Source organism: Phytophthora infestans, genomic scaffold (assembly GCF_000142945.1).
Source record: "Phytophthora infestans T30-4 supercont1.29 genomic scaffold, whole genome shotgun sequence".
Classification (NCBI taxonomy): domain Eukaryota; phylum Oomycota; class Peronosporomycetes; order Peronosporales; family Peronosporaceae; genus Phytophthora; species Phytophthora infestans.
Genome location: NW_003303730.1, coordinates 942,738 through 969,430, shown reverse-complemented (window position 1 = coordinate 969,430; position 26,693 = coordinate 942,738). Strand labels below are relative to the sequence as shown.

Below are 26,693 nucleotides of genomic sequence, written 5' to 3'. Positions count from 1 at the left end.
GGTTCTCTTTACAATCGCCGCATGGGGCCCGATGGCAATGAAAACGTCAGTCCATCCGATCCATTCAAGCAAATATCAGTCACGTACGATAGCTCCACACAGTCTTCGCAGGATTTACTCTACAGCTAACAACTGACGATGCGACTGCCATCTCAAAACTGCGACGACTCAGTTCCGTATCTCGACCAAAATCACCAGTTACGCCAGCCATGCTCTCGTGGATCGCTAAGCAACTCAGCCTCAACAGATCCCAACACCGCCTCGTATTCGGGCTGCGGTGCTGTGCTTCTTTTTTCTGCTGAGGAGTGCAGACTTTGTAGCTGTGAAGGAAGGCTCTCATCAATACGCACTACGGGTTGATGACGTCCACGTTTTTGACCAGTACGATACAAGAACCAAACGAGTTGCGGGCGCTGTTAGAGTACGAGTCTACCTTCGAGGAAGCAAGATGGATCAGCAAGGCCAAGGTGTAATCAGGACGTGGCGATAGTCAAGACATCCCACGATTTGACCGTATGTGGCATCAAGTTTTATTGTCATTGTCTGTAGTCCTGCGACTCGCAAGAAGACGAAGAGAGCCCCCCCCTTCCCTCCCCTGCGGCAGCTAATATCATGGGCGGGAATCAATTAATCACCACCGACGCATCCCCTCCACCTGCTTCGCAGACTGTACATAGGCTGCGCTTCAAAACCCACGCCTGCGCTTTAGAACAATTAAACTTACATAAACAAACAGCCTTTACACAAGAGATAGAAGGAGGTGAATAAACCTATCACTAGAATTCAGTGCCCTTACCTAAATACTTTATCAGGTGCCCAAGTTCCCACAGTAAGTAAGTCAGCTTACTACCTGATATTTGATCCTTCGAGCTCATATTCCAGCAATAGCTGTGCATTTAAGCCAATGAAGGGCTGATCGTCACGCACGCACTTGCTGGCACCAGGACTTGTCTTGGCCTATTGTATGTATACCTCCTGCCGCGTTGTTCTAAGTCTCCGTAGGTTCAACATTCAGTTAGTTTATCGCTTTCACTCAGATATTAAGATTCATGGACTCTCAATATTTTGAAGTTTATAAGAAAATCTTTCTTTTCTGCTGGCACATCAGCATCACTATTGACAGGGATTTAAGAATAAAAAAAAAACACCTTGAGTCTGCAATAAATTCTCTGAGAGAATAGATTTGGTAGCTCATTTAATACTTTTTTTTGCGAGCTCATGCGTACAGTATAAACAGTGTAAGTTTGGAGTTATTATTTCTGTTGGACCGTGAATTTCTCTTTCACTCGATGACAAAGCAGCAACTACAGTGCTAGAACTGTGCTGGCTCAGGGCTGCATTTTTCTCCTTTCAACGTCGACTGTATTGTGTATTATTAATATACTTTATTAAACCCGGGGAAAACGGGTGCGTAGGCAAGGTAGTACGTAATCCATAATCTCGACTAACAACGCCAAACACGTACGCAATCCAATAAACTCCCCCGTGGAAAAGAGTGACGAATTGTCACTATTTGACAACAGGTACACAGATCACTTTCAAATATTCGCCTGGTCTTCTGTATCGCATGAAGCTCCCTCTTGTCATTGCTGCTACGGCTGCCACTGTCGCGGCGTTTCCAGCTTTTGCTAAGGACGAGTTCTGCGGCCAGTATGACTCCATCCAGGCGGGCGACTACATCGTCCACAACAACCTGTGGGGACAAGATAACGACAAGGCGGGTGGTCAATGCACGGGGCTCGACAGCATTGACGGCTCTACTATCGCTTGGCACATGAGCTTTCCAAGCTGGGTCGGCGACAACTGGCAGGTCAAGTCGTACGCCAACGCTGCTCTCAAATTTAACCTTGTGCAACTCTCCAGCGTGAAGTCGATCCCCACGACGATGGAGTACACGTACAAGTATGATGGCAACATCATCACAAATGTGGCGTACGACCTCTTCACTAGCCCCTCGATTGGCGGAGAGACCGCGTACGAGCTGATGGTCTGGCTAGCCGCGCTGGGCGGTGCCTGGCCTCTGACCACTACGGGGCAACCTATTAAATCCGTGAAGCTCGGCGGTGTGGACTTTAATCTGTACCAGGGCTGGAACAACAAGACTAAGGTCTTTACGTATGTCGCCAAGAAAATGACCACGAAATTCTCGGCTGACCTGAAGCAGTTCTTCGACGAGCTCCCAGCCGACAATACGATCGAGACGACCCAGTATCTGACCCAGGTGCAGGCTGGAACGGAGCCGTTTCAGGGCAAGAACGCCATTATGACGGTGTCCAAGTACTCAGCGGCACTCAAATTGGCTTTAGTGATTGATTACGATGCAAAGCGTAGCTCTTTGTGGAACTGAGTGCGACAAGGCAAACACTCTATGGGTTTCGCAATTTGTACGGCAACTAACTGTCTACAACTTTGTATTTCCTAAAATGAAAGCATTCTTAGCCCCATCAGAATGCTACTACCACTTTCGCTCGAAACGCTGTAACAAACTCTCAAACAAGGATTTTGCAAGCAGCGTTACCGTCTGTAATTTACGCTAATACAGGTCTACATGTACACTCTTTTCGGTTCGGAGGATGATGTTCAATAGTACGTATCCAGCAGAATGATCATCATGAAAACCACTCTTTTTGAGCAAAAGGTCTGTTCAACAAGCAAGTGCTGGTGGTCTATGGATATTTCATTTTATACGCCGTACTATATTAGTTCCTGAACCCCGAGGTGACAAAAATTGAGACTAGGTGAGCCAGAACTCTTGAATAGTCGACGTCAAAGGTTACAAGTAGATGTCTAGATATCCACTTGTTCTCCTAAAGGATACCGGGTACTGCTAGCACCAGCTATTTAGCCAACGCGTGTCTGTGTACTAGGAGAGTACTCAGTGGTCGATGTGGGGGTTGTCTTTAATTTCAAGTAAAGTTTAATGACTTCCGAGTAACTTGGAATTCCGAGTATACTGTATTGGCCAGATTTGAGTCGCAAATCGTAAATCTAGAGCAAGTTTGTACAGCCTATCCGTGATCTACTAAACCCAACTTAAAATATATAGTCTTAGCTTCAAGGCTTTGATTTAAGTCAAAGCACACGCAAACTCCCTATGCAAATTATACACTAACGCATGATACATCCTTATTGGTATGCATGCTGTCGAGTCTCATCGCGTACGCCAGATTTATATTAAAAACGCTTCACGGTTTCTCCGCTACAGACCACATGAATACCCCTTATCTCTCAGCCCAAGTAGTGATTTCACCTTCGCCATCGTCTCTTGCAGCAAACTCCCAGTGTAGTGGTCTCGCCGGAAACTGTAGAAACAACTTCACTAAGTAATCAGTAAACAAAGTCGCTTGGGTGACTATCCACACTATGCGAATTATTCTGCTTGAGGTGTCCACCCGACACTCTTCTAATACGTGTAGCTCTGTATACAAATGTGGCCCGGCGTAACCTCGTTACTCGAAAGTTACAAATACGCCTAAACAATTTCAATAGGCAACAATTTACTCGGGAATGATGAATTTACGCGGGAGTCATGGACAAAACACAGATTACTCGTCTACAGTACTCGGAATTTACATGTAGTATCACTTTCAATGTGGAGACCAGGATGAGTGAGGCTCGATGAGTGCAAAGAGTCTTCTCCAAATATCGTTAAACGGTTCAACGGGGCTATTCCGGAACACGCTGTTGTCAAATGGTCGACTTCTCGTTCAAGATATTTTTCTTTAAAAGGGCATCCTCTCGACGTCGGCTCGCTTAAGCAATTCGATTTGAGCACCTTTAAGCAGCTTCGACAAGTTTGGTTCGTTGCAGATAAAGCGGGGCAACTTCCTTTGGGATGGCCTGGCTTCAAAAGAAACTCCCCTGTTTGGATTTTCAAGCCACTCTGCCTGAAATCCAAAAGTAGCAAGAAGGTAGAATAGGCTTCTGTTGAGCGTAAAATAACAGTACTTGGTATGCCTGCTTGCGGAGAACAGTGATTTAATCTTCCAGACGCTGTTTTTGGTCAGTCAAGCTGGCAGAGTAAGGTAGAAGCTGCTTTTTTATTAATTAAGTAGCAAAAGCGGGTGTCCTCGACAATATCAATCTCATTCAGGACCAGGATCCGTCTGGTCCTGCTTGCTGAAAGTATTCTGGTGCCTTCGGTCAGTATGGACGACGCCGGGTGCCATCGAGAACATGCCTTAAAGAAACTCTAACTCTCGGGCACGGCTGATAGATTTAACTTATGGAGTTTCACTACGACCAGCACTGACTATGTCGACTGCTCCAAGATCCACACCGAGTTCCTAATGCTGGAACATTGCACTTTTGACGAGTCCCGACACGCGCACTGGCATTTGGCTGCCTGTGGCAGTGCAGTTCACCCGTAGATCAATTTTCCCAAGGTTTCATCAGCCCCCCCCCACTCTGTCACAGACCATCACAGAGTCTGTGATGGTCGAAATGTGGCCTATACTACCCTCCTCTTGAGTGCGCTGTGGTCATCCCGCTATTCGCGGTGAGCGTGAAGTCAAAGGTAGGGAGGGATATGTAACCAAACGCACCTCTGTTCCGGGCATGTGCTTCGTGCGCCCTATGGTCAGTGGGAGGAGCCCAAAATTCCCCAATACTGACCCCTTTAGTGAAACCAAGTGTAATTGGAGGGACTCGGCGTTCTTTCTGCGTATTCGGACCCCTTTCTCTTGCAAGTGGACCCCTGGCTCTTGTGAGCACCCAAAACAGCGATCGAAGATATCGTTTTGGGCTGTGTGTCTCTTCAGTCGACACACACACAACCGGTAGTGCTGCAACATCAAAGAGGATCACATTGCAGTATCCAAGTCGTACGAGACTGGCTCAGCTCTGACTGACCTTTGCAACGAGTGGCAGCACGGCTATGAGAGACTCTGCTCTTTCGGAAAGGCAGGAGGCTTTCACTCGATAATTCTTAGCCAGATGTCGTTCGCGGCCTTCTCGCGAGCAAACGTCGCGTCCAGCCACTCTCTTCGCCCTCTTTTTCTTCTGCAACAGATTCAGGCCAGCGTGAGGGGCGATCGCACAATGCCCGGACTGGTAGCTCCCTTCGCAGCCGCGTCGCTCGAGCACTTTTACGTTGATATCTTCGATTTTACCGGTATCGCCATGTGGTGATGGGTAAGGCCGGAACATGATTAAATGGTGGAGCCAGCCAATCAGGGACTATGTTTCTTATAGTTTATATTGAATGAAGGCGATTTGAATGAAATGAGGGCTAATGTCTTTTCAACGAGCATGCACTCCGGTCAGCAGTCAGGTTCAAACTATCGTTATAGCCAGCTACCGGATCACGGATAGGTACTATCTAAGGCATAGCGTCTGTAGGCACACGTACTGATGAACAGAACTCTCGCGCACAGCATTCAAACTAAACTTCAGCAGGTGTCGTACATGTACCGTACCAGCAGGTGTTGTGGTCTCGAGACTCTCGACACGAGCTGATACTGTACTGATACCCCCGTAGTGCAACCGTAACTTATGTCTCTTTCCCATCCAAACGACATGAATCCCGCCCGCACTTTGGAGGAGGTCTCGAATCAAGGTTTCATCGCGCAAGCCTCAGCACTGCCGAGTCAGCAGCACGGCACTGCTGTGTCCACGAGCATAGCCCGTGGTTCCTAATGACGTGAGAAAGCCTAAAATTCCTTGTGGAAACCCAACGCTGGCCTTTAGTGAAATCAAGTGTAATAGTTTTCCCTCCACATGCTTTTTTCTGCAATCGGACCCCTTTCTCTGCCAAACGGACCCCTGTCGCTTGTGCTGTTTCCTCTTCTGCCCAAAACAACAGCCAAGTTGGGCGAGCTAGACGTATTTGGCGTGGTAAGCAAAGTTCCGGACGGTGCAAACACCCTCCACTCGAACAGAACATCTCTACCTTCATCAGCTTTCTCGATTCAGACGCGAGCCAATAATGGCAATCAGGCCATTAGCACACACGACTCGTGTCCCACGCACGTTGAACTTCGGCTTACCACGCACCAGCCCGGTTGAGAATGGACCCAGCCCGGTTGAGAATGGACATATGCTGCGTGCTCTTCACTCTTGGAAAACACGCTTATTGATTGGCTACATTTTTAATGAGAGAGAGCACTTCCAGTCAACATACGTTCGCTTCTCATACTTAATAATGAAATGCTCGTACTTCCTGGGGCAATACTTCACGCAAACAGCGTTCGAGTTGGGCGACATGGCCTCCGCGGCGGAAATGACGCCTTCTTTTCGATGGCGACGATTTCGACTGGCCGGCCCTCCGCCGGTCGAGTACAGGCCACCAGGTCCACGTTGATGCGAGACTGCGGTCCTCGCAGCCCTGGATACTTCAGTGTCCCGCTTAACCTTTTGGGAGGCAGCTCTCCGCCTCGAGCTCGATGCTGCACCTCGTTTAGAGGAAGCACGCCACTGTAGAACCGGAACTCGTCCAGTAGTCCGTGGAAGCCATACCAGCCTACAAAGTCTCCGTGAGGGTAGTCTCCCCCACCTGATGTGATGTATCCCGTCCCGACCTGTTCGTGAAGTAGGTGCTGCCACTCCCGATGTAGAGTTCCCGTCGTGGACCACACGTTCTCCCCGTTCAGATACACGTCCTGCTTTTGACGTTCGAGATTATAGGTCAGAACTAGATGATACCAGTGGCCACACTTGAGATCTTTGGCCACGGGTGTCTTGACATCCAACACCGAGCAGTAGAGTTTCCTCTTCGAGTCCACCATGACGAATTGCTGATGATACTGCGGCCAGTTCCTGCTGTCTCGCTCTTCGGATTGCAGTCCGAAGATCACCCCACCTGTGTACCTATTTGTGTCAAGCTCTTTCTGTGTTGACGGTTGTAGCGAGAACCACAAGTCGAAGCTGAAGTTTTCCTCGTGCATCGTCCGCAATGCAAAATACATTCGACGGAACTGTCCCCAATCTGTCGGCGGTGGGTATTCAACGCAGGCGTAGGAGGCCCGCAGTAGCTCGTCATTGTCGTCTGTACCGAGACCGTGAAACAGCATGGACCTCGCCTGCATGTAGCGCCGCTTCCACGTGTGCAGCTGATGCTGTTGGCTCTCAGGGACGGGGCCGTGCACCATGAGCTCGTGCCAGAGCAACCCATCCGAAAGCCGAGCGAACCACCACGAGTTCGTGTGCGAGAGTTGAAAGGCATCAAAGCCCGCCAGGAAGCTGCAAACCGCCTCCACCAAGTCCGTCGGCATCTCTTCCAGCCACATGGAATGTCGATATCTGCTTGTCGCTCAGAAATTTCAAGAATGGCGCGGCCCAACATTGCCGTTCCAAAACCTCATCTGGGATGGGTGACACGTTAGCCGTTGCTGCTTGGTACGCCAAATGAGTGGGGCGACTCACCACGTCGGCCATCCCGATGCATCATTTTTGCGTCCGACACGTTGAAGTTGCTTGGATCTTTAAATTTATGCGCTCGGTGCATTAATGTATTTCATGTAGAAAGGCAAATTTAAGAGGCCGAGGCGTGCATCATGATGCCCCAGTGTCAGAAGGAGCATGCTTGCTCATGACATAGGAAGTGTAAGCGAATCAACCAGTTATTGTTTTCGATTTGCAGTTACATCGTGCTCCTGGGCGCTTGAAAGAAAAGTTGAATGCAACGAGGTGCATGGAGCGTTTTCACGCCTGCCACAACTGTGTGGTGGCTTTAGAAAATACGGACCGGTATATAGAAAGGAGTCTACCTCACTAGTTTGGCGTTGAAGCGTCAAAACTTGGTTATAATTTCTGAGAATCCATGAAAATTTCGATATCTCATATTTGGTGTGCTTTGGCGGTTAACCCCTTTAGGAGTATTTTTGCACCCGAGTTTACATGTACCTGGTTGTGTTTTCCTCGCCCTTTCTCTTGTCCCACTTCAACGTTGCCTCCCCCTCAACGTTTTAACCAACGAGAAAGACATGGTCAAGCCAACTCAACCCTCACTTCCCAATCTACCGCCTGCCACACAAGAAGCCACGACCATCACTCTGTTGACACAACATGTCCAAGGAGGAAGACAAGCTCAAGTTGCTGCAGCCCGAGGCCGACAAGAACGGCGACGGCGTGCCCGAAGTCTACCGCTCGCTCAACTTCCGCAGCCTGCAAGACCCGTACTCGCACAACAACGACACCATGGCGAGTCGCTACAGCACTCTGCGAGCCGATAACCTCGAGACCATGCTCAACGGCGGCCTCGAGCGGTTCTACAAGAAGTACGACCACCTTTCTCGCAAGGTCAACCTGCAGCTGCCCACGCCCGAGGTGCGCTTCGAGAACTTGTCCTTCACTGTGCAAGTGCCTGCGTCTGCAGAGGACCACGGCACGGTGGGGTCTCATTTGCGGGGCATCTTCACGCCCTGGAAGAGACCGGCCATGGCCCCCAAGCACGCGCTGCGCCCCATGAGCGGCAGCATCAAGCCGGGCACGTTGACGTTGATCCTGGCCAACCCTGGCGCCGGCAAGTCGACGTTCCTCAAGGCGATGGCCGGGAAGCTCCAGAGCTCGTCCAAGACCCAACTAGGAGGCGAGATTCTGTACTCGGGACTACGGGGCGACGAGATCGACCTCATCAAACTGGCCGGACTGGTGGACCAGACAGACAACCACATCCCCACGTTGACTGTGCGCGAGACGTTCAAGTTCGCCGACATGTGCGTCAATGGGCGTCCAGAGGACCAACCGGAGGAGATGCGCGACATCGCGGCCTTGCGAACCGAGCTGTTCCTCCAGATCTTGGGCATGGAAGAGTGCGCCGACACGGTGGTGGGTGACGCCCTGCTACGTGGCGTCAGTGGCGGCGAGCGCAAGCGCGTCACCATTGGCGAAGTGCTGGTCGGTGGCCAGAGCTTGTTCTTGTGTGACGAGATCTCGACGGGTCTGGACAGTGCGGCCACCTTCGACATCATCAAGTCGCTGCGGACCTGGTGCAAGACGCTGGGCGGGTCGGCCGTGATTGCGCTACTGCAACCGACTCCCGAGGTGGTGGAGATGTTCGACGACATCTTGATGATCAACGAAGGCCACATGGTGTACCACGGCCCCAGGACGGAGATCCTCGACTACTTTGAAGGCCACGGCTTCACGTGTCCGCCCCGAGTGGACCCGGCCGACTTCCTGATCGAAGTGACGTCCGGCCGCGGCCATCGCTATGCGAACGGGAGCATCCCCGTCAAGGATCTGGCCGTCGCGTCCGAGGACTTTAACAACCTGTTTTGCCAGTCGAACATCTACCGCAAGACCCACGAGGCCATCAGCAAAGGCTTCAACGAGCACCAGTTCGAGAACGCAGAGGACTTCAAGAAGGCCAAGAGCGTGGCCAACTTGGCCCGCTCCAAGGAAAAGTCCGAGTTCGGGTTGGCCTTCGTGCCCAGCACCATGTTGCTGCTGAACCGCCAGAAGCTCGTGTGGATCCGGGACCCTCCTTTGCTATGGGGGAAACTCATCGAGGCGCTGATCATCGGTCTCGTCATGGGCATGATCTACTTCGACGTGAGCTCGACCTACTACCTGCGCATGATCTTCTTCAGCATCGCGTTGTTCCAGCGTCAGGCATGGCAGCAGATCACCATCTGCTTCCAGCTGCGCAAGGTCTTCTACAAGCAGCGGCCGCGCAACTTCTTCCGCACGTCCTCGTATGCTATTGCCGAGAGTGTGGTGCAGATCCCAGTCAACATGGCCGGGTCGTTCGTGCTGGGCACGTTCTTCTACTTCATGAGCGGCCTGACGCGGACGTTCGAGAAGTACATCGTGTTCTACCTGGTGCTGCTGGCCTTTCAGCACGCCATCAGCGCCTACATGACGCTGCTGAGCTCTCTGTCGCCCAGTATCACGATCGGCCAGGCGCTGGCCGCCATCTCCGTGAGCTTCTTCCTCTTGTTCTCGGGCAACATCATCCTGGCCGACCTCATCCCGGACTACTGGATCTGGATGTACTGGTTCTCTCCCATCTCCTGGGCGCTGCGCTCCAACATGCTGTCCGAGTTCTCGAGCGACCGCTACACTGACGCGCAGAGCAAAGCGCAGCTCGAGAGCTTCTCCATCACGCAGGGAACGGGCTACATCTGGTTCGGCGTCGCTGTGCTGGTCGTGTACTACTTCGCCTTCACGAGCTTCAACGCGTTGGCGCTGCACTACATCCGCTACGAGAAGTTCAAGGGGGTGAGCGCCAAGGCCATGCAGGAGGAGGAAACGCACAACGTGTACGTGGAGGTGGCCACCCCGACGGCTGGCCATGACGCCAAGGTGAAAGGAGGCGGCCTGCCGTTCACGCCCACGAACTTGTGCATCAAGGACCTGGACTATTACGTGACGCTGCCGTCCAGCGAGGAGAGGCAGCTCCTGCGGAAGATCACGGCGCACTTTGAACCTGGCCGGATGGTGGCGCTCATGGGCGCGACGGGCGCTGGCAAGACGACGCTGATGGACGTGATCGCTGGACGGAAGACTGGCGGCCGCATCGTGGGCGACATTTACGTCAACGGAGAGCTCAAGGACCCGGCCATCTTCAGTCGCATCACGGCGTACTGCGAGCAGATGGACATCCACTCGGAGGCCGCGTCCATCTACGAGGCGCTCGTGTTCTCGGCCAAGCTGCGACTGCCGCCGACGTTCACCGAGGAGGAGCGGATGAACCTGGTGCACGAGACGTTGGAGCTGTTGGAACTGACGACGATCGCCTCGGAGATGGTCGGCAGTCTGTCGGTCGAGCAGAAGAAACGCGTGACGATCGGCGTCGAAGTGGTGGCCAACCCCAGCGTTTTGTTCCTGGACGAGCCCACGAGTGGGCTGGACGCGCGTTCGGCTCTGATTGTGATGCGTGGCGTGCAGTCTATTGCTCGTACGGGGCGCACCGTGTTGTGTACGATCCACCAGCCCAGTATCTCGATCTTCGAGCTGTTCGACGGGCTGTTGTTGCTCCAGAAAGGTGGCTACACGGCCTACTTCGGCGAGCTTGGTGTCGACTCGGTCAAGATGCTTGAGTACTTTGCGTCTATCCCCGGAACGGAGGAGATCCGACCGCAGTACAATCCGGCGACGTACATGCTGGAGGTGATTGGCGCGGGTATCGGCCGCGACGTCAAGGACTACTCGCTGGAGTACAAGAACAGCGAGCTGTGCGTTAAGAACCGCGAGCGGACACTGGAATTGTGCCAGGCGTCGGACGACTTCGTACGTCACTCGACACTCAACTACCGACCGATCGCCACGGGCTTCTGGAACCAGTTGACGGAGCTGACGAAGAAGCAGCGACTGACGTACTGGCGCAACCCGCAGTACAACTTCATGCGCGTCTTCCTGTTCCCGTTGTTCGCCGTCATCTTCGGCACGACGTTCTACCAGCTCTCAGCCGACAGCGTCAAGCGCATCAACTCGCACATTGGTCTCATCTACAACAGCATGGACTTTATCGGCGTGACGAACCTCATGACGGTGATCGAGGTGACGTGTGCCGAGCGCGCCGTGTTCTACCGCGAGCGCATGTCGAACTACTACAGTCCGCTGCCCTACAGTCTGTCGCTCTGGTTCGCCGAGATCCCGTACCTCATTGTGGTCATCATCCTCTTCGTGACGATCGAGTACTGGATCGTGGGCTGGAGCAACAACGGAGGCGACTTCCTCTTCTTCCTCTTCGTCTTCTACCTCTACACGTCGGCCTGTACGTACATGGGGCAGTGGATGTCGGCGCTGATGCCCAACGAGAAGGTGGCGAACGTGGCTGTGGGTGCGCTGTCGTGTCTGCTGAACCTCTTCTCGGGCTACTTGCTGCCTCGAACGGCCATGAAGGCAGGCTACAAGTGGTTCACGTACCTCATGCCGTCGAGCTACTCGCTTGCGGCGCTGGTGGGCGGCCAGTTCGGCGATAACCACGAGATTATCACAGTCACGTCGGGCAACACGTCGACGGAGATGACGGTGGCGCAGTACATTGAGAACATCTACGACTTCCGACCCGACCGCAAGTACAACTTCATGGTCGGCCTCATCGTCATTTGGCTGGTCGTGCAGGTGGCCATCTTCCTCACGTTCAAGTACGTGAGCCACCTCAAGCGATAAGCAGCTACATGGGACGCCACCAACAATGTGACAGGAAGACTTTTGCCGTAATTTTTCATTTTTACAATTAGTGGCGTAGATTTGAATTTACTTTTCATCACTTTTCACAGTTTTATTTTTTACCTTGCAGTATTTTTTTGTAGAAAGTGAAAATGTCTAGCCAATCACAGCAAATAAATGTGAATTAGCTATAATCCAGATAAACGGCATCGCCATTCTTGAAATTTCTAAGCGACAAGCAGATATCGACATTTCATGTGGCTGGAAGAGCTACCGACGGACTTGGTGGAGGCGGTATACAGCTTCCTGGTGGGCTTTGATGCCTTTCAACTCTCGCACACCCCCCACGTATCTGTATCTCTTTCATTATCATGTATGAGAAACGAGCGTACCGGTTCGTTCTCTTTTTTAAAATGTAAAATATCCAATCAAAAAACGTATTTGCCAAAAGTGACGAAGTTCAACGTGCGTGGTAACATGGCATGGCTTTAACCGGAACTTTGCTTACCACGCCAAATACGCCAGCCTGTGTAGCTCGCCCAAAACGGTATCTTTGCTGTTGTTTTGGGCAGAAGAGGGAACATCACAAGCGACAGGGGTCCGTTTTGCAGAGAAAGGGGTCCGATTGCAGAAAAAACATGTGGAGGGTAAACATTTACACTTGCTTTCATTAAGGTCAGCGTTGGGAGTAATTTTAGGCTTTATCACGTCACGGAGAAGTGTTGAGACTTGTCCGATGAAGTTGATTCGAGACCTCCACGCGGAATTCATGTCGTTTGGATGCAGATGTTACGGTTGCACCACGGGAGTATCAATACAGTATCTGATCATGTCGAGACTACCTGCTGAATGCTACAACACTGTGCGCGAGAGTTCTATTCATCAATACGCGCGACTTCAGCCTCCTACGAGCCCGAGCAAGAGCCGGGCTCCCGGGTTCTTGGGCGGAGCCCGGAATTTAAACTAAGCGGGCTCTCGGGATCCTGTGTTAAATAAGTTAAATATAAGGAGTCCGTTGTTATGGTCGGGATCCCGGTTAATTTAGATGCGTGTGACTTATTTGAATATCTAGGATCCAGATCAAGATTTCAGCAAACCAGGGCGTCTCAGTAAGGCCATGGTTCTAACAAGATCTCAGGTCCGTGCCGCAGCACAAGACCAAGCGGGCATACTGGAAGGGATTGTTACCGAGGTACACGATGAAGAGCTCCTTGCTGTCGTCCCTGCACATGCCCCTGCGCAGAATGTTCGCCTAGAGTCTCAAGTCTCAAGAATCGTCGACAGCTTCTGGAGCGAGACCCAAAGACTTGCTGCAGAGACTACAATGATGCAGAGCAATCAAGTTCAACAAGCGAAAGAGTACCACGCCGCCTTGGCTGCCATCCACCACGATGATCGAAGCAGTACGGCTGAGCTGGCAGCACACCAACAGTGGATTGAGGGCCAGATACGAAAGGCCCTGGAAGACACTAACTTGGCTCTACAACAAGAACTGCAAGTTATTTCCAATGCCCAGGTAGTAGGTAATGAATCTTCGCGTTTATTTATTCAGGAGCAGCTGCAATCTGCGCGGGGGGTCGCGCATCTTGAAGTATTGGAGATGAAGAGTGCGATAGCAGCCCGAGCTGCGAAAGTAGAGCAGATCGAGAGAGAAATGACAGTAGCAATCACAAATGCTCATAGCGCACTGGCGCAGCGGATAGATGGTGTGCTTTTGCAACCACAGGCCGCCATTAACGGAGATGTAAAAGGCCAAATGGAAGAAATGTGGGATGCAATGCAGAAGCAGATCGACATGAAGTTTCAGCAGATGACTTCGAGTATTGTGGAGAACTGTATTGCAATGTTGGAGGAGAGTGGAGGTGTTACCACCGGTAGATTGACGATTCGGCGCGTTCAAAGGCTGGTGTCGGAGTACGTGGCTAATCAGGAAGAGAAGATGGAGCATAAAATTAAGCATCTTGTACAGAGCGCTCACTCACAGATTAGCAACGAAATGATAAACAGTTTCGAAAAGCTTGGCAACAACATGCGTGAAAACATTCGCCAGCAGCTAAAAGATGAATCCGCAGCGACAGAGGTACACATGGAAAAGCGAGTCCGTGACATGCTACAAAAAGCCCATGAGGAACGCGTAATTGAATCGCGATGTCAAATGGAGGCCACTCGCGCAGTTGAAGGGGAACTTGAGCGCACCCGCACAGAACTCAACACAGAAGTTCGAGTCTGAAGGCACGACTCGATAAACTCGAAAACAAGACGAATGAGAAGTCACCAATTATTAGAGTGCCGCCAAAACGTCGTACTGAGCGCGGGAATAATACAGTACCCGTCCTTGTAAAGCACATGAATGATCTGGCGAAAGAAAATAAGTGGTCTCAAGATGAGCGAGTGGGTCGTATGGAGCAGTATGTCCAAGCAGAGCTACGTCGAGCTCTCCAGCTTACACCAAGTCTTAGCGTCACAATTCCCCCGGTTTCATCTGATCCTGTACAGCTCCGATCCCAGCAAGAGCAAGTTCCGGTGCCGCTAAGGTCAAGCGCGCAATTGACCAAGCACAGAAAGCTGTCAAGCGTCGATCGGAACTGGCCGCTCGCCGATACGATGCTCTTCACAAGAACGAGACGAATGGTAGCTGATCATGACACCGACCTCTCTATGTTAGTCATTGTTATGATTTTTAAATACATTTCGTGTTTTATCAATGATGTCGAGAGGCTATCCTTCTACCATGACAGCTATTAATACATTGTATTTATTATTGCTTTCCGACCCAACTCAATTATGCCAATGCCAGTGGGGACGGACTTACACATTAATCACTTTCACAATACCGTAGACGCACAGCCTTCGACAAACTTGTCACAAACCATGTCGGAGGAATCGCCTTGCCCAGTAGCATCGCTTCCTGATACGACATACGCTGCCTCCTCGTCAACGCCGGCGACGATGACACCTTTCCCTCTAGTCCAGACACGACAGCTTCGCCTACGATTACTATGCCGGCGACGACGCCTCCGTGTCCGTGATCTCTCGTCCGACACGGGGACCCATTCTCTGTTAAAACACCCTTCCCAGGGAACTTGCCCCCGGCCAAAATGGTCTCGCTTTTGTCGACAGCCGCGACATCTTGCTCAATGACATTCTTGTTAAGACTGGATGAACCCACGTGTCTGCACTGGCATGCTCGACACTCAAGCGATGAGCTGATTATCGGCTATCACGCAGTGCTACATCCCCACAACGCATCATTTCGGAGCAGACGAGGACGGTAATTTCTGGTGGCACTGTGACCACAATACCCAGTACACGTACGGTCAGCGTGGGCCTCTGATAATTCACCCACGCGAGGATCAGCTTCAGCCTTGGGAGATGGACGTCGGCGCCGAATACAAGGTCCAACTGGCGAAAAAAAGGCTCAATCTTGATCAACAATCGCGGTCGCTATAACTGTGCCGCTGCAGCATCACACGGCTTCAAACAGTGCCCAGAGGACCAGCCACTTACTCATTTCCGCTTCCAAGCGGGTAAATCATATCACCTCCGCCTCATGTTCATGAGGGCACTTGACCAGTTTGAATTCAGCATTGACGGGCATCAACTTCGCGCCATCGCACCGAGCGGAGAATCACTGGAGCCGTCCAAGCTCATCACCAACATCACTATTAACATCGGACAGCAAATCGACCTTCTCGTGGTGGCGAAGAATACCACGGATATGTCCTTTGGATGGCTCTGAATAAGAGCAACGGGGCTCAACCGTTTATCCTGCACGGCGGCGCCACATTAACGCTGGCGAGGGATTGAGCGTCAACGGTCAGGCGATGGTATACGGCGAGGAAGATGACGTAGCCGAGCCCACCACTTAGTACTGCAACGAGACGTCGACGGTCGGTGAGAACGAGTTGACACCTGGAACATCACAACGTTGCCTGCAACCCCAGACAAACAAGAGGTCATCGAGAAGCCGTTTCATCTGCGCAGCCACTCATCGTGCATGGTCGGAAGCGGTCATGTCATATTGGCTGAACTGCCGCCGTATGGAAGAGCTTCAGGTTATGAAGGTGTCGTCGCTCGTCAGAAAAATGACGAAAATGTAGATACATGTACGGCGACCGCTGCAATAGTAGTATCACACACCCTTTTCCTCTTCTTCAACGCTCGCTTGAGAAAATAAGTCGAGAATCATTTCGTCTTCATCATCACGTGGTGTAGCCTCCATTACGTAGCTCACACACTGAGGGATATGAGAATCCAGTTCATCGTCCGGGATTGACTCGCACTGTGCAATGTCCACAAAGGCTTCGTTTCGATTAAGAAAAGCACACATGTCGACATTCTCGTTTGAAAGGCTTGCACGTTGTGATGTCACCATCTCCCCACACACACTGAAGTCTCTCTCGATCTGGGCGGATGATGAGGGTAAAGCAAATAAAACTTTCGCCACCCTCGGTAATATACTGTAGCCGCCACTGTGCTCCATTCGCATCCAAAAAGCAAGCACGTCTTCATTGGCTCTCATCTCAGTCTGATCAATCTCCCAGTTGCGAAGCTCCTGGCTAACTCGATCAGGTTGAGTAGGAAACGGACGTTGAGTAGCACGGTTTTCAAACCGTGCACGTATACCGCTGATGAGGGGTGGATCATCTTCGGCAGAATGCTGACGACGCACCATATCACTTGCAACAGGGTCTACTACCTTCTCCATCAATGTACGAAGCCTTGTCTTCACTGCCTCATTCACGGAGCTAACGAACACGGTTATTGCATCTTCCGACATTTCTTTTTCCTTGTACAACATTTTCACGACCGCGTTGAGGGAATTCTCCGGGTTTTTGAAGTCAGGGTGCAGTCTTTGCTGCATTTCGAAAACAAAAGATCCTTCATCGAGATAAGTCTCACTTGTGTAGCGGCAGAAGAAACGCGGATCAAAAGCACTGCGTAATAATCGCCTAGTTTGCACCGCAATCTCTGTCAGGTCGTCCACTGCAATCCATTTGAGCGAATCATCGATAATCTAACAAAGCCTCCTCCAAATTCAATGTGTCGAGACGTATTTGATACACTTCCATGAGCACTTCTACTTGGTTAGGACGCTCGGCCTGGCAGAGTCTCTTAAGCCTCGAGATTGGATCCAGCAGTGATAAAATCTGCTGAAGATCCCTGCGACGGTTTTTCAGCCTGAAAGATGGCGGAGATACGCGCTGTCGGAGGGCGAGGCGGCGCGTTCGTCGTACCACTCGACAAGTGCTCCCCACTTCTCCAATATTCGGCGGATGGTGCCAGTAATGCTCAAAAACCGATTCGCCGCGTAACCTAGTGACTGGGTAGTAGACGTGATTGTCTGCGTTCGGCAAAGTGCAGTAAACAGATCTCCAGTCTTTTCAGTAGACTGGACGTCAAAAATTGTTCTCTTGATGCGGGCAATCAGCTCCGTCATGACTGGATTATGGGACCGCTGAGCATCTCCATTCATTCCGCAGGCTTCTTTAGTGGCAGCATGCGCCATGTGAGCCATGCACCATTCCCATTTTAGTTTCAGCCCCCTTTTTAGCAAGCTTTTAACATCAGGGCCACCGTCGCTTGTTGCACCGAAGAAATCACTCGGAGTCAGCCCAAAATCACCAAGTAGTTGAAGAGTCCAAGCCTTGTAAGGACCTTGAATCCCCATTTCACGGTCTCCATAACTTGGTGAAAATCTGCGCACTCCGAGAAGAATAGATCGGAATTCCCAGTTAGAGTCGATGAAATATACACGAACGCCCATGTATTTCTTGTGGGTAATTTTGCACGTCCAGAAATCACTCATTATGACGAAATTGCCAAAGGACCCCAGTTTGCTGTCCCCCAACACGCTCATAATCTCGACTCGCGTGGACGAATAGAGCTCAATAATTGCTCGTCTTATCTTGGCTGCGTTTATAATGATCTGTACGTCTTCTCGCTTTAGCAGGGCTTCGACAATACGGGATTCTCGGTACTCACCAAATCTGAAAGGGAGGTTGTTATTGATAATTCGTAGCGTCTCCATAAGTAAGGCAAATCTGCGCGGATTGTTTTTGAACAAGGATGAAGAACGTAAATGCTCGATCTCGTCTTCACGTTTTCGTTTCTCACCCAGTTGTGCTTTCGTTCTCATCGACACAACTCGGTGGGCCGCTGCTAAGTGATTCGCCGGTTTAGACGTGCGATCCCAGGACAGTGTAAAATTGGTTCCGTTTCTCCTGCAGGTTTCGTCAGCTAGGCAAATCCAGTGACGAACAGGAACCCCACGCTCGACGACCTCAACGCGGACGCCCCATTTGTATATATAGGATGTCTCCTTTTCTGTAGGAGGCTTCAGCATTAGCCCTGGCACCTCAGGAAACGCTGCGATTGCGTTTGTCACCGCAGCGGGTGGCTTTATATTTGCAACTTCGATATCACTTGCAATACCACGCACGCTGTGAGCATCTGCCACCACAGCTGACGAAGACCCATGCGGTGGCACACGTGCTGCTGTGCTTTGGTCCACCTGACCAGCTGAAACAGTTGATGCGCGCGATGCACCAACACTTGAAGCAATGACTTCTTCACCATTCTGGCTAGCCTGCTCATTTGTCGCGTTATTGACGGGCGGAGTGACTGCGTGTGTCTGCGACCGCGGTCGAATGGACGTTAAGCTTCTTTGTGGTGCTCTACGGGAGGCCGCATCTCGTCTATCAGAGTCTGGGGACGCAGCTTCGCCAGCCCCCCCGTCAGTCCTTCCTGGTCCTGCCGGCTGCCCGCTTGCGCGCAGCGCGCGTATCTCTTGGAGACGTTGGAACAGACTTGGCCACATTTTCGAAGTGTGGAAAAGAGAGCTGCGAGCTTCAAGCTGTGTTGAGTCGACAAGTGGTCTAGATTGCATCCTAGAAAACTGAAATGTAGTTATCCAATCAAGTCGCGTAGACACGAGCCTGAATAACTAAAATAAAGTGCCACAAGAGCCTGGAATAAGAGCCTCAAAGAGAGCCTGCGTTGGGTCTCTGTACTCTCGGACTTAATTGGGTGGAGCCCAGTGCTGTATTCGCCTGGCTCCAAAAGATATGACGGAGCCGAGGTCCTTGAAGATACAAGCTCCCCTATCCCTGGGCTCGTAGAAGGCTTGAGGGCGCTCGCCAGCCTGTGTAGCTCGCCCAAAACGGTATCTTTGCTGTTGTTTTGGGCAGAAGAGGGAACATCACAAGCGACAGGGGTCCGTTTTGCAGAGAAAGGGGTCCGATTGCAGAAAAAACATGTGGAGGGTAAACATTTACACTTGCTTTCATTAAGGTCAGCGTTGGGAGTAATTTTAGGCTTTATCACGTCACGGAGAAGTGTTGAGACTTGTCCGATGAAGTTGATTCGAGACCTCCACGCGGAATTCATGTCGTTTGGATGCAGATGTTACGGTTGCACCACGGGAGTATCAATACAGTATCTGATCATGTCGAGACTACCTGCTGAATGCTACAACACTGTGCGCGAGAGTTCTATTCATCAATACGCGCGACTTCAGACACCATACCTTATTCAGTAACTCTCCCGATCCGGTAGTTTGTGAATGCTCGCTGGAACGATAGAAATGACATTCGCCTTCGTCTCATTCAATTTACTGTACCAGTCATTCAATATAAACTATGAGATCCATGGTCTCTGATTGGCGGGATCAACTGTTTCGGCCCTACCCATCACCACATGGCGATTCGCAAGTAAATCGAAAATATCAACTCGAGCGACGCGGCTGCGAAGGGAGCTACCAGTCCGGGCATTGTGCAATCGCTCCTCACGCTGGCCTCAATCTGTTGCAGAAGAAGAGGGCGAAGAGAGTTGCCGGACCGACGTTTGCTCGCGAGAAGGCCGTGAGCGACATCTGGCCAAGGATTAACAAGTGAAAGCCTTCTGCCTTTCCGAAAGAGCAGAGTCTCTCATAGCCGTTCTGCTACTCGTTGCAAAAGGTTAGTCAGAGCTGAGCAAGTCTCTCTAGACTTTGATACGGCAGCAATTGATGTAGAAGCAATGCCGATTGATTGTGTGTGGGTGTGTCGACTGAAAACTTTTCAGTGAAAAGACACACAGCCCAAAACGATATCTTCGATCGCTGTTTTGGGTGCGCGCAAGAACCAGGGGTCCACTTGCAAGAGAAAGGGGTCCGAATACGCAGACCCCTCCAAGAACACTTGGTTTCATTTAAGAAGTCAGTATTGGGCTCCTGCCGGAAATATTGGGCTCCTCCCACTGACCATAGAGTACTCGCCTTTACGGAAATCTACGAAGTAAAAGTAAACCCGGAAAGCTGGTTGGAAGGCAGAACACATCCCTCCCTACCTTTGACTTCACGCTAGAGCTGTCGACGTCGCGACCCTTGGCACCGATTCGACGTCGACGACGCACGGACGTCTTATCTTTTGCACTCGATGTCGCCGTTGCACCACACCGACACCCATACGTCGAAACTATGTGAGAGAGAGTAACTACCTGCCATTTTTCAGCTTGCTAGCTGCCATGTTTACCATGCGCATGACTCCCACTTCTAAAGAGATCCTCATGAATCTTGGCAAGACCACTAAATCTACTCCGCGCCCAGCGCATCGTTCAATGTAGACCCATTCAGCGCCAATTCAGTACAGTCGTGCACCTCCAATTCGGCAGGGCGGACCATATCAACAGTGCCAGGGCATAAGTGCACAACGTAAAGCAAAAAACAAGCGCAAATCCAGTGCACTGATATTATATTTGTTTATTCAGTACCAAATTTACTCTAATCTTCTGCATAATCTTGGCGTCCTTCAAGGCGGCAACTTCCGCGGACCGCTTAAGAATACTCTGGACGGTAGTGCGCTTTACTGCTTGGGGGATCTTAAAGCGCTCCGTTGCCCAACGAGCAAGCTCGGAGTGAGAGCATGCAGGATCTGACTTGTGCTTCTCGCACAAAGACTGCTTTTGTGGGACATGTAGGAGGAAGGGCGATGTCCCATTGCATTTGGCGGTAAAAATCAAAGTGTGTGTTTGTATGAAGACGTCCGATCCAAAATTTAAAATCAGATCGATGCGGCGTGTCATCCCTCGGCGAGGAGGGGAAATCCGTTGAGGTTAATTGCTGGGGTGGTGATGGGCAAAGGTAATTGCGCATCCGATTCGCGTAATCATAAAATCTGGTAGGGTATCGACTGATACTGGTGCCGAATTGGAGGTGCACGACTGTACAGCCAGATTGATTTGACGCCAAACTTGTGGACCTGTTCAGATGACAGGAAGCACTCGTATGCACGAAACCAGTGCGGAACAGTAATTGATTCTGGGCACTGCAGATCTGCCAATTCCTGATTGTTGTTGTGCGACGTGTTCCTCTGAGGGCTTGTATAATTACCAATAGATGGATTGGAAGCTTCAAACGGCCTTGGAGGATGACCAACAACGCCACTTTTGGTGAGAACAGCAGCACCTTAATTCGAAAGAGTAGCTCATAAGTGGGTGTCGAAATGTGTATTTTTTACGTCGTTTGCATTATTGGACGTCGAGGTGGAAATCTCCGAATACACCAGACGTCGACAGCTCGATAGTCGGTGAAAATAGTAATAGTCACTGACTATCGAGCACCCTCAGCAACCCTCAGCTGCGCGTATTCGCTTGCGCAACTTCTTGCCAGAAGCAGTTCTGATTGCAAAAGTAACTTACAGCTTTGCAGGCGCCGATTAAAACTTGACACCCAGAAGCCAATCGTGTCGACATTACCACAACGTAAGACTCAACATGTTTTCTTTTCGAGGCCAGCAAGAGACTGGGAAGACAGAGTGACTGGGTTGTATGAATAGCCATTACTAAAAGTTGTCCATTGGCTCACGTGTATCGTCCGAAGGTGGAGGACCAACGGGCTCAACTTTCTCTCAAGCCATGTAGAAAGCAGCAGTGATTGCAAGCTTTCAGCCAACGTTTTTGTGGCGGGGCTGTTCTGTCCAATGATAGGAGTAGCCACTTTTCAAATAGGAAGTTGGGTGTACGCTTCTGTGCCCGCCACTCGGCGAATAACTAGTTCTTCAGTTTTGTGGCAATGTCCTTCGTTCTATCAGCATTTGGTCCGGTCCCAAGCACTTTTGCTAACTCTCTGTCGCCAAGACCAATGGATACTGTGGCAATTGGTGACATCTTCTTGGGGTGCATGAAATTCTTTCGTGTACTTGAGCCAGGGAGTCAAGAGCGGACTCGTGAGTAGGTTATGCCCGCCAAGCAGTAGAAAGTCGAAGACGTTCACCGGTGGAGTATTCTTTTTCTTCCCGCTCTCCAACGTCTGCGCGTATAGCTTAAGCGCAATCGCTTTCGTGTGTTCATCCTTCATACCAGCATTAAGTATACGTGAAAGCCAAACGGCATCGTCTCCGTGTGTCATCTTTCATTTATCTTCATTATCGTAAGGTCTAAACATAATTTTCGTGTTTCACGTTTACAGCGTGATGGCAGGTCGATTTTGTCATAGTACGCTGCCGATCCACAATCAAACGTCGGTCTTGCCTTGTAAGTTATTAATAGGTTATGTCAAGAGTGACGTTTAACGTTCCTACTGAAATCTAGGAGCCACTGCAGATATCGCTATTGCACGTGCCATGGTCCATACTCTTGGACGTGATTTTCGTTCCCATTACCGGTACTTATCTTAATTCAAAAGAGATAATGCAGTACTATCTGACCAGCCTTCGAAAACGAGTCGTGTTTTCCATCTCTGTGTCAAATATAAATTTTAGATTCGCTTCAACTTGCTGCAAGAAGAGAAGCGTGTGCGTTTGACAATAAAGGGTATGCACTTTCCGCTCTTGACATCAACTGCCACCAACGACCTTTTAAAACTCCATTGTAACACCCGAGCTAATGTGACCAGACGGATGATATCGTTTAAGTCTTGTTCTCCCAATATAGCAAGTATAGGGCCCCGTGAGTCGGGTGTGTGCCTTTGTGGTGAGCCTCAGACTGCAAACCGTCCGTTTTAAAATCAGTTCTCACAGGTCTCGTCCTCGCTCCGTCCAAATTAAATGACCCTTTGGTGGACGGTCTGCTTTGAAACAATCGACTATCACAGGCGATACATGCAAACAACACAAAGAGACGCCATTGGGTCTCCGATCTATTTATCAGCGTAGCATTCTCCAACTTGCTGCATTCCAGTCACATCCAATGTCGCTCGCCCAGCTGTTCGAGCATTTGCATCTCGAGAGCTGCCAGCCTCCGGACGAGCGATTCGCTTGGCTACATCGACGCTCACAGCAGACGCAGCACCCGCTCGTGCAGTTCGAGTTCTCCAAGACGCACTGTACGCTACGCATTGTGTCCAAACACAAACGCAAGAAAGAACTCGTGTCGGAACGCCGCTGCAAGTCTCTCACCCATGAACGGACTCTGTCGGCCGTAACCACTGGAAGCCTCACGGAGGAAGGTGAGAGGCCACAAGACCCTGTCTTCATGAGGCTCACGTGGGAGGAAGTTCTCGGAGCACACCTACAGACAGCATGCGGCCAGCCACTCAGCCGACGCTCAGTTGTCCCCCGTCGAGTCTACATGCTAGCACTGTACGCGTGTCCTTCAGAAGGTCTCCTACTCGATGACAAGAATCACCACCACAAAGACAGACAGCCGACGAAGCGAAGCCCCCGTCAGTGGACATTTAGATTCTACGGTGACGAGATTGACCAAGTGGCTCACCTGCACCATGCACTGAACAAGTGGGCAGATCCTCGTAGAACGATCCAGGAGGATATCATCGACCTGACATTTTTGAAGCCGGAGGAAGCTAATTCTGGGTCCCTACGCAAATTTCGCGTGCTTGTTGACTCGAACGAAAAGTCTGGTCTCCACAAGTACGAGCAGTTTGTTGCGCCCATGTTCCAAGTTGCCAACATCGAAACGACTGTCGACGTCGTTGAAGATACTCGGAAAATCGCCAAGACGCTTCCTCTTAACCAGTTCGAGTGTGTTGCTATCGTTGGAGGTGACAGCTTCGCGCATGAGTGTAAGGGTGTCTTCTATGTATGTGCGTTGATTAGGTAACTAAAGGCTAATGATAAGATGTTGTAGTTGTCCAGGGATTAATGACAAGACCAGACTGGAAGCAGGCGATCCGGCAGCCATTCGGTATTTTGCCCATCGACTGTGGCTCGACTAGTGGCCTCTCAGTTTCGGTTGCGCACCACAGTCACGAGTATTGGGGTCTGGAGAATGCCACCTTCGCTCTCATTAAAGGGCGCCCACAGGACCTCGATATCACCTCAGTTAGTAATGGAAAAGAGACGCGCTACTCGTTCCTTACGCTTGACTGGACACCGTCCGACTCGGATCAAGCTGCTCTTCCGATGCCCAAGACTGCTATTCTCCGAAAGCTTCGCCACTCAATGTCACTAAGACGACAGGTCACACGTACGCCCCCATATCGCGGCAGGATATGGTATCTGCGTCAAGATGCTGATGATCATCAGCCAACGAAATATTTCCAAGAGCATATTGAAGACGAGAATGAAGTTGGACCTGTTCAAGATCTGTTCGCTTTTGAACTTGGACTTGACAAGTGGGTGGAGCTACAGGGCCCCTTTCGAAGTGCATGGGTCACCAATACGAGCCACTCAAAGCCTTCCGCGTTCGTCGCTCCTGGTGCACAGCTTGATGATGGCTACACTTACCTTACTTTCATTAAAGGGACCCACCCACGCAGCGAGGTGTGGCGTATGCTGGGTGTAGGATAATGCGTCCTAAGACACGTCCTAAAGTGTCCTATTTGGCCTAAATTTTACAGGGAGATTTTGGAGATGTGTCCTAAAAAGCGACTAATCCTTCGTTTCAGAATAATATAATTTGTGTCCTCCATGTTGTCCTAAAACTCAAATATTAACTTTCTTCTGGGGACGCCGACCACCCACTCAGCCACTGTGTTTTCCACGTTTTGCCAGGCATCCCATCCGGGTTCGTGCACTGGGCTCTGCCTATCAGCAGCACATGCTCGCACGCCGCACTCACATTGGCAGGTCCCTCTCTTACTTTATATCTTTATATCTTTAAATTTGATGTCTCTTCAGTTTTGACAGAGTGTAAAAAAAGAAATGTGGTTGTGATAGAAATATGAAGGCAACCCAGCTCTATCGGCATAAGCAGATTTGGTCCATCTGCAATCCCCATCTCGTCTTGCATCCTGCGTCCGACTACCTTCTACTTAAAATTACATAAGCGTTACTTAATACTCACATTAGCGTTACTTACTGTCCTAAGACACACTACCAACCATTTATCAGTCTCCACCACGACAGCTAAGCACCATGGACCATCGCGGCTACTCCTTCTGCATCAAGCGCTCGTGTCCTGAAACAAGCACGGTTTACTACGTCTGCAAGCGGTTCCGCAAAGGATGCAAGGCTAAGATAACTGTCCGATCAGGTGCAGTTGTAGCAGACGGGGTTCTACATACGTGCGACGAGGCGGTGCCACAAGTCATTGATGTGCGCAGCGAAATGCGCCTAGAGCTACAGCGACGCAGCGTCAGCAACATGGCTACCCCTCCACCAGTTGTCTGGCAAGAGGTGTACGACGGGATCAAGCGCCGCCATGCTGCCGACGACGCCACGCTCACTATTATTCCATGCGCACCTGCCGTCTCTATAGTGAAGCAGACACGCAAAGAGTGTACGGGCGGTGATGTGTACTAGGCCATACTCTCTCAATCAGTACGCTGTGTAAGTGACAAGGACCCCAGGTCCTTTCTACAGTTTAGTGTGGCGTACCCCACACAGACGACCACCGGAATCCATCGCATGATCGGTTTTGGGCACCCTGATTTGGGTCTGATACTTCGGTATCCGAAGATTACCCTTTTCATAGACGGCACCTTTTCGGTGGTACCCAAACCTTTCAGCCAATGCTTGATTGTGATGGCGTTTGAGCCTGCCGTCAATCTCTACGTACCCATTTGCTACGTGCTGGCTCAAGGTAAGTCGCAAGATATGTACTGGCGGGTGCTAAATGAGCTCATCATTTTGAGCAATAGACAGTTGGAGCCTGAAAACATCACGTGTGACTTCGAAGTGGCGTTAATTAACGCAGTCCTGGAGCAGTTTCCCCGTGCCAACCTCGTAGGGTGCTTGTTTCACTGGAAACAGGCACTACGCCGAAAAATGGTCGATCTACGTATTCCAGACTGCCAAATAAAGAGCGCGCTCAGTCCCGGAAAACTGGACACGCTTGCTGTCATCCCTGTGGACCAAATCTCAAAAAAAGGAAAGGACTATTTTATTTTGATCATACCTATTTACAACTTGAATCTGACCTTTTTTTATGCTAATATATTTTGGATCTCACTTTTTGCATTATTTAGGGTGTTAGATACGTTCGCAGTATAGTCGACGAAACTGGAGCAAAGACAAAGTGGAATGCGTTCTGGAAGTATTTTTTGAAGACTTGGATGGAAAGGTATGACGTTACGACGTGGAATGTTCAGGAGATGATGCGTGTTGGGGTTGATGTGATCAACCGTACCAACAATCCATTGGAGAAGTACAATCGTGACTTTGCGTCCCGAATGGGTGTACATCCTGGCCTTTTAGCCTTTATTGAAGGCACCAAGCGTGAGGCTGCACGCTATATCCAGCGTATCGAGGATATCAAAC

At 50.6% G+C, this 26,693-nt stretch overlaps 4 protein-coding genes across 4 annotated transcripts; 3 read left to right on the top strand and 1 right to left on the bottom strand.

Moving 5' to 3' along the window:
- Window positions 1-1,567: 1,567 nt before the first annotated feature.
- Window positions 1,568-2,267, top strand: PITG_13560 (endoglucanase, putative; the record flags this gene model as incomplete). The annotated part of the gene is made up of 3 exons (XM_002899718.1): window positions 1,568-2,119; window positions 2,162-2,208; window positions 2,249-2,267. 3 exons carry the CDS (start codon window positions 1,568-1,570, stop codon window positions 2,265-2,267), a joined length of 618 nt encoding a protein of 205 aa, XP_002899764.1.
- Window positions 2,268-6,173: 3,906 nt separating this feature from the next.
- Window positions 6,174-7,235, bottom strand: PITG_13559 (uncharacterized protein; the record flags this gene model as incomplete). The annotated part of the gene is made up of 1 exon (XM_002899717.1): window positions 6,174-7,235. One exon carries the CDS (start codon window positions 7,209-7,211, stop codon window positions 6,174-6,176), a length of 1,038 nt encoding a protein of 345 aa, XP_002899763.1.
- A 769-nt stretch (window positions 7,236-8,004) lies between these two features.
- Window positions 8,005-12,057, top strand: PITG_13558 (ATP-binding Cassette (ABC) Superfamily; the record flags this gene model as incomplete). Its single annotated transcript, XM_002899716.1, has 1 exon — window positions 8,005-12,057. The coding sequence occupies one exon, from the start codon at window positions 8,005-8,007 to the stop codon at window positions 12,055-12,057; it is 4,053 nt and encodes a 1,350-aa protein (XP_002899762.1).
- A 6,563-nt stretch (window positions 12,058-18,620) lies between these two features.
- On the top strand, window positions 18,621-18,959 carry PITG_23001 (uncharacterized protein; the record flags this gene model as incomplete). The annotated part of the gene is made up of 1 exon (XM_002899715.1): window positions 18,621-18,959. One exon carries the CDS (start codon window positions 18,621-18,623, stop codon window positions 18,957-18,959), a length of 339 nt encoding a protein of 112 aa, XP_002899761.1.
- Window positions 18,960-26,693: the final 7,734 nt, after the last annotated feature.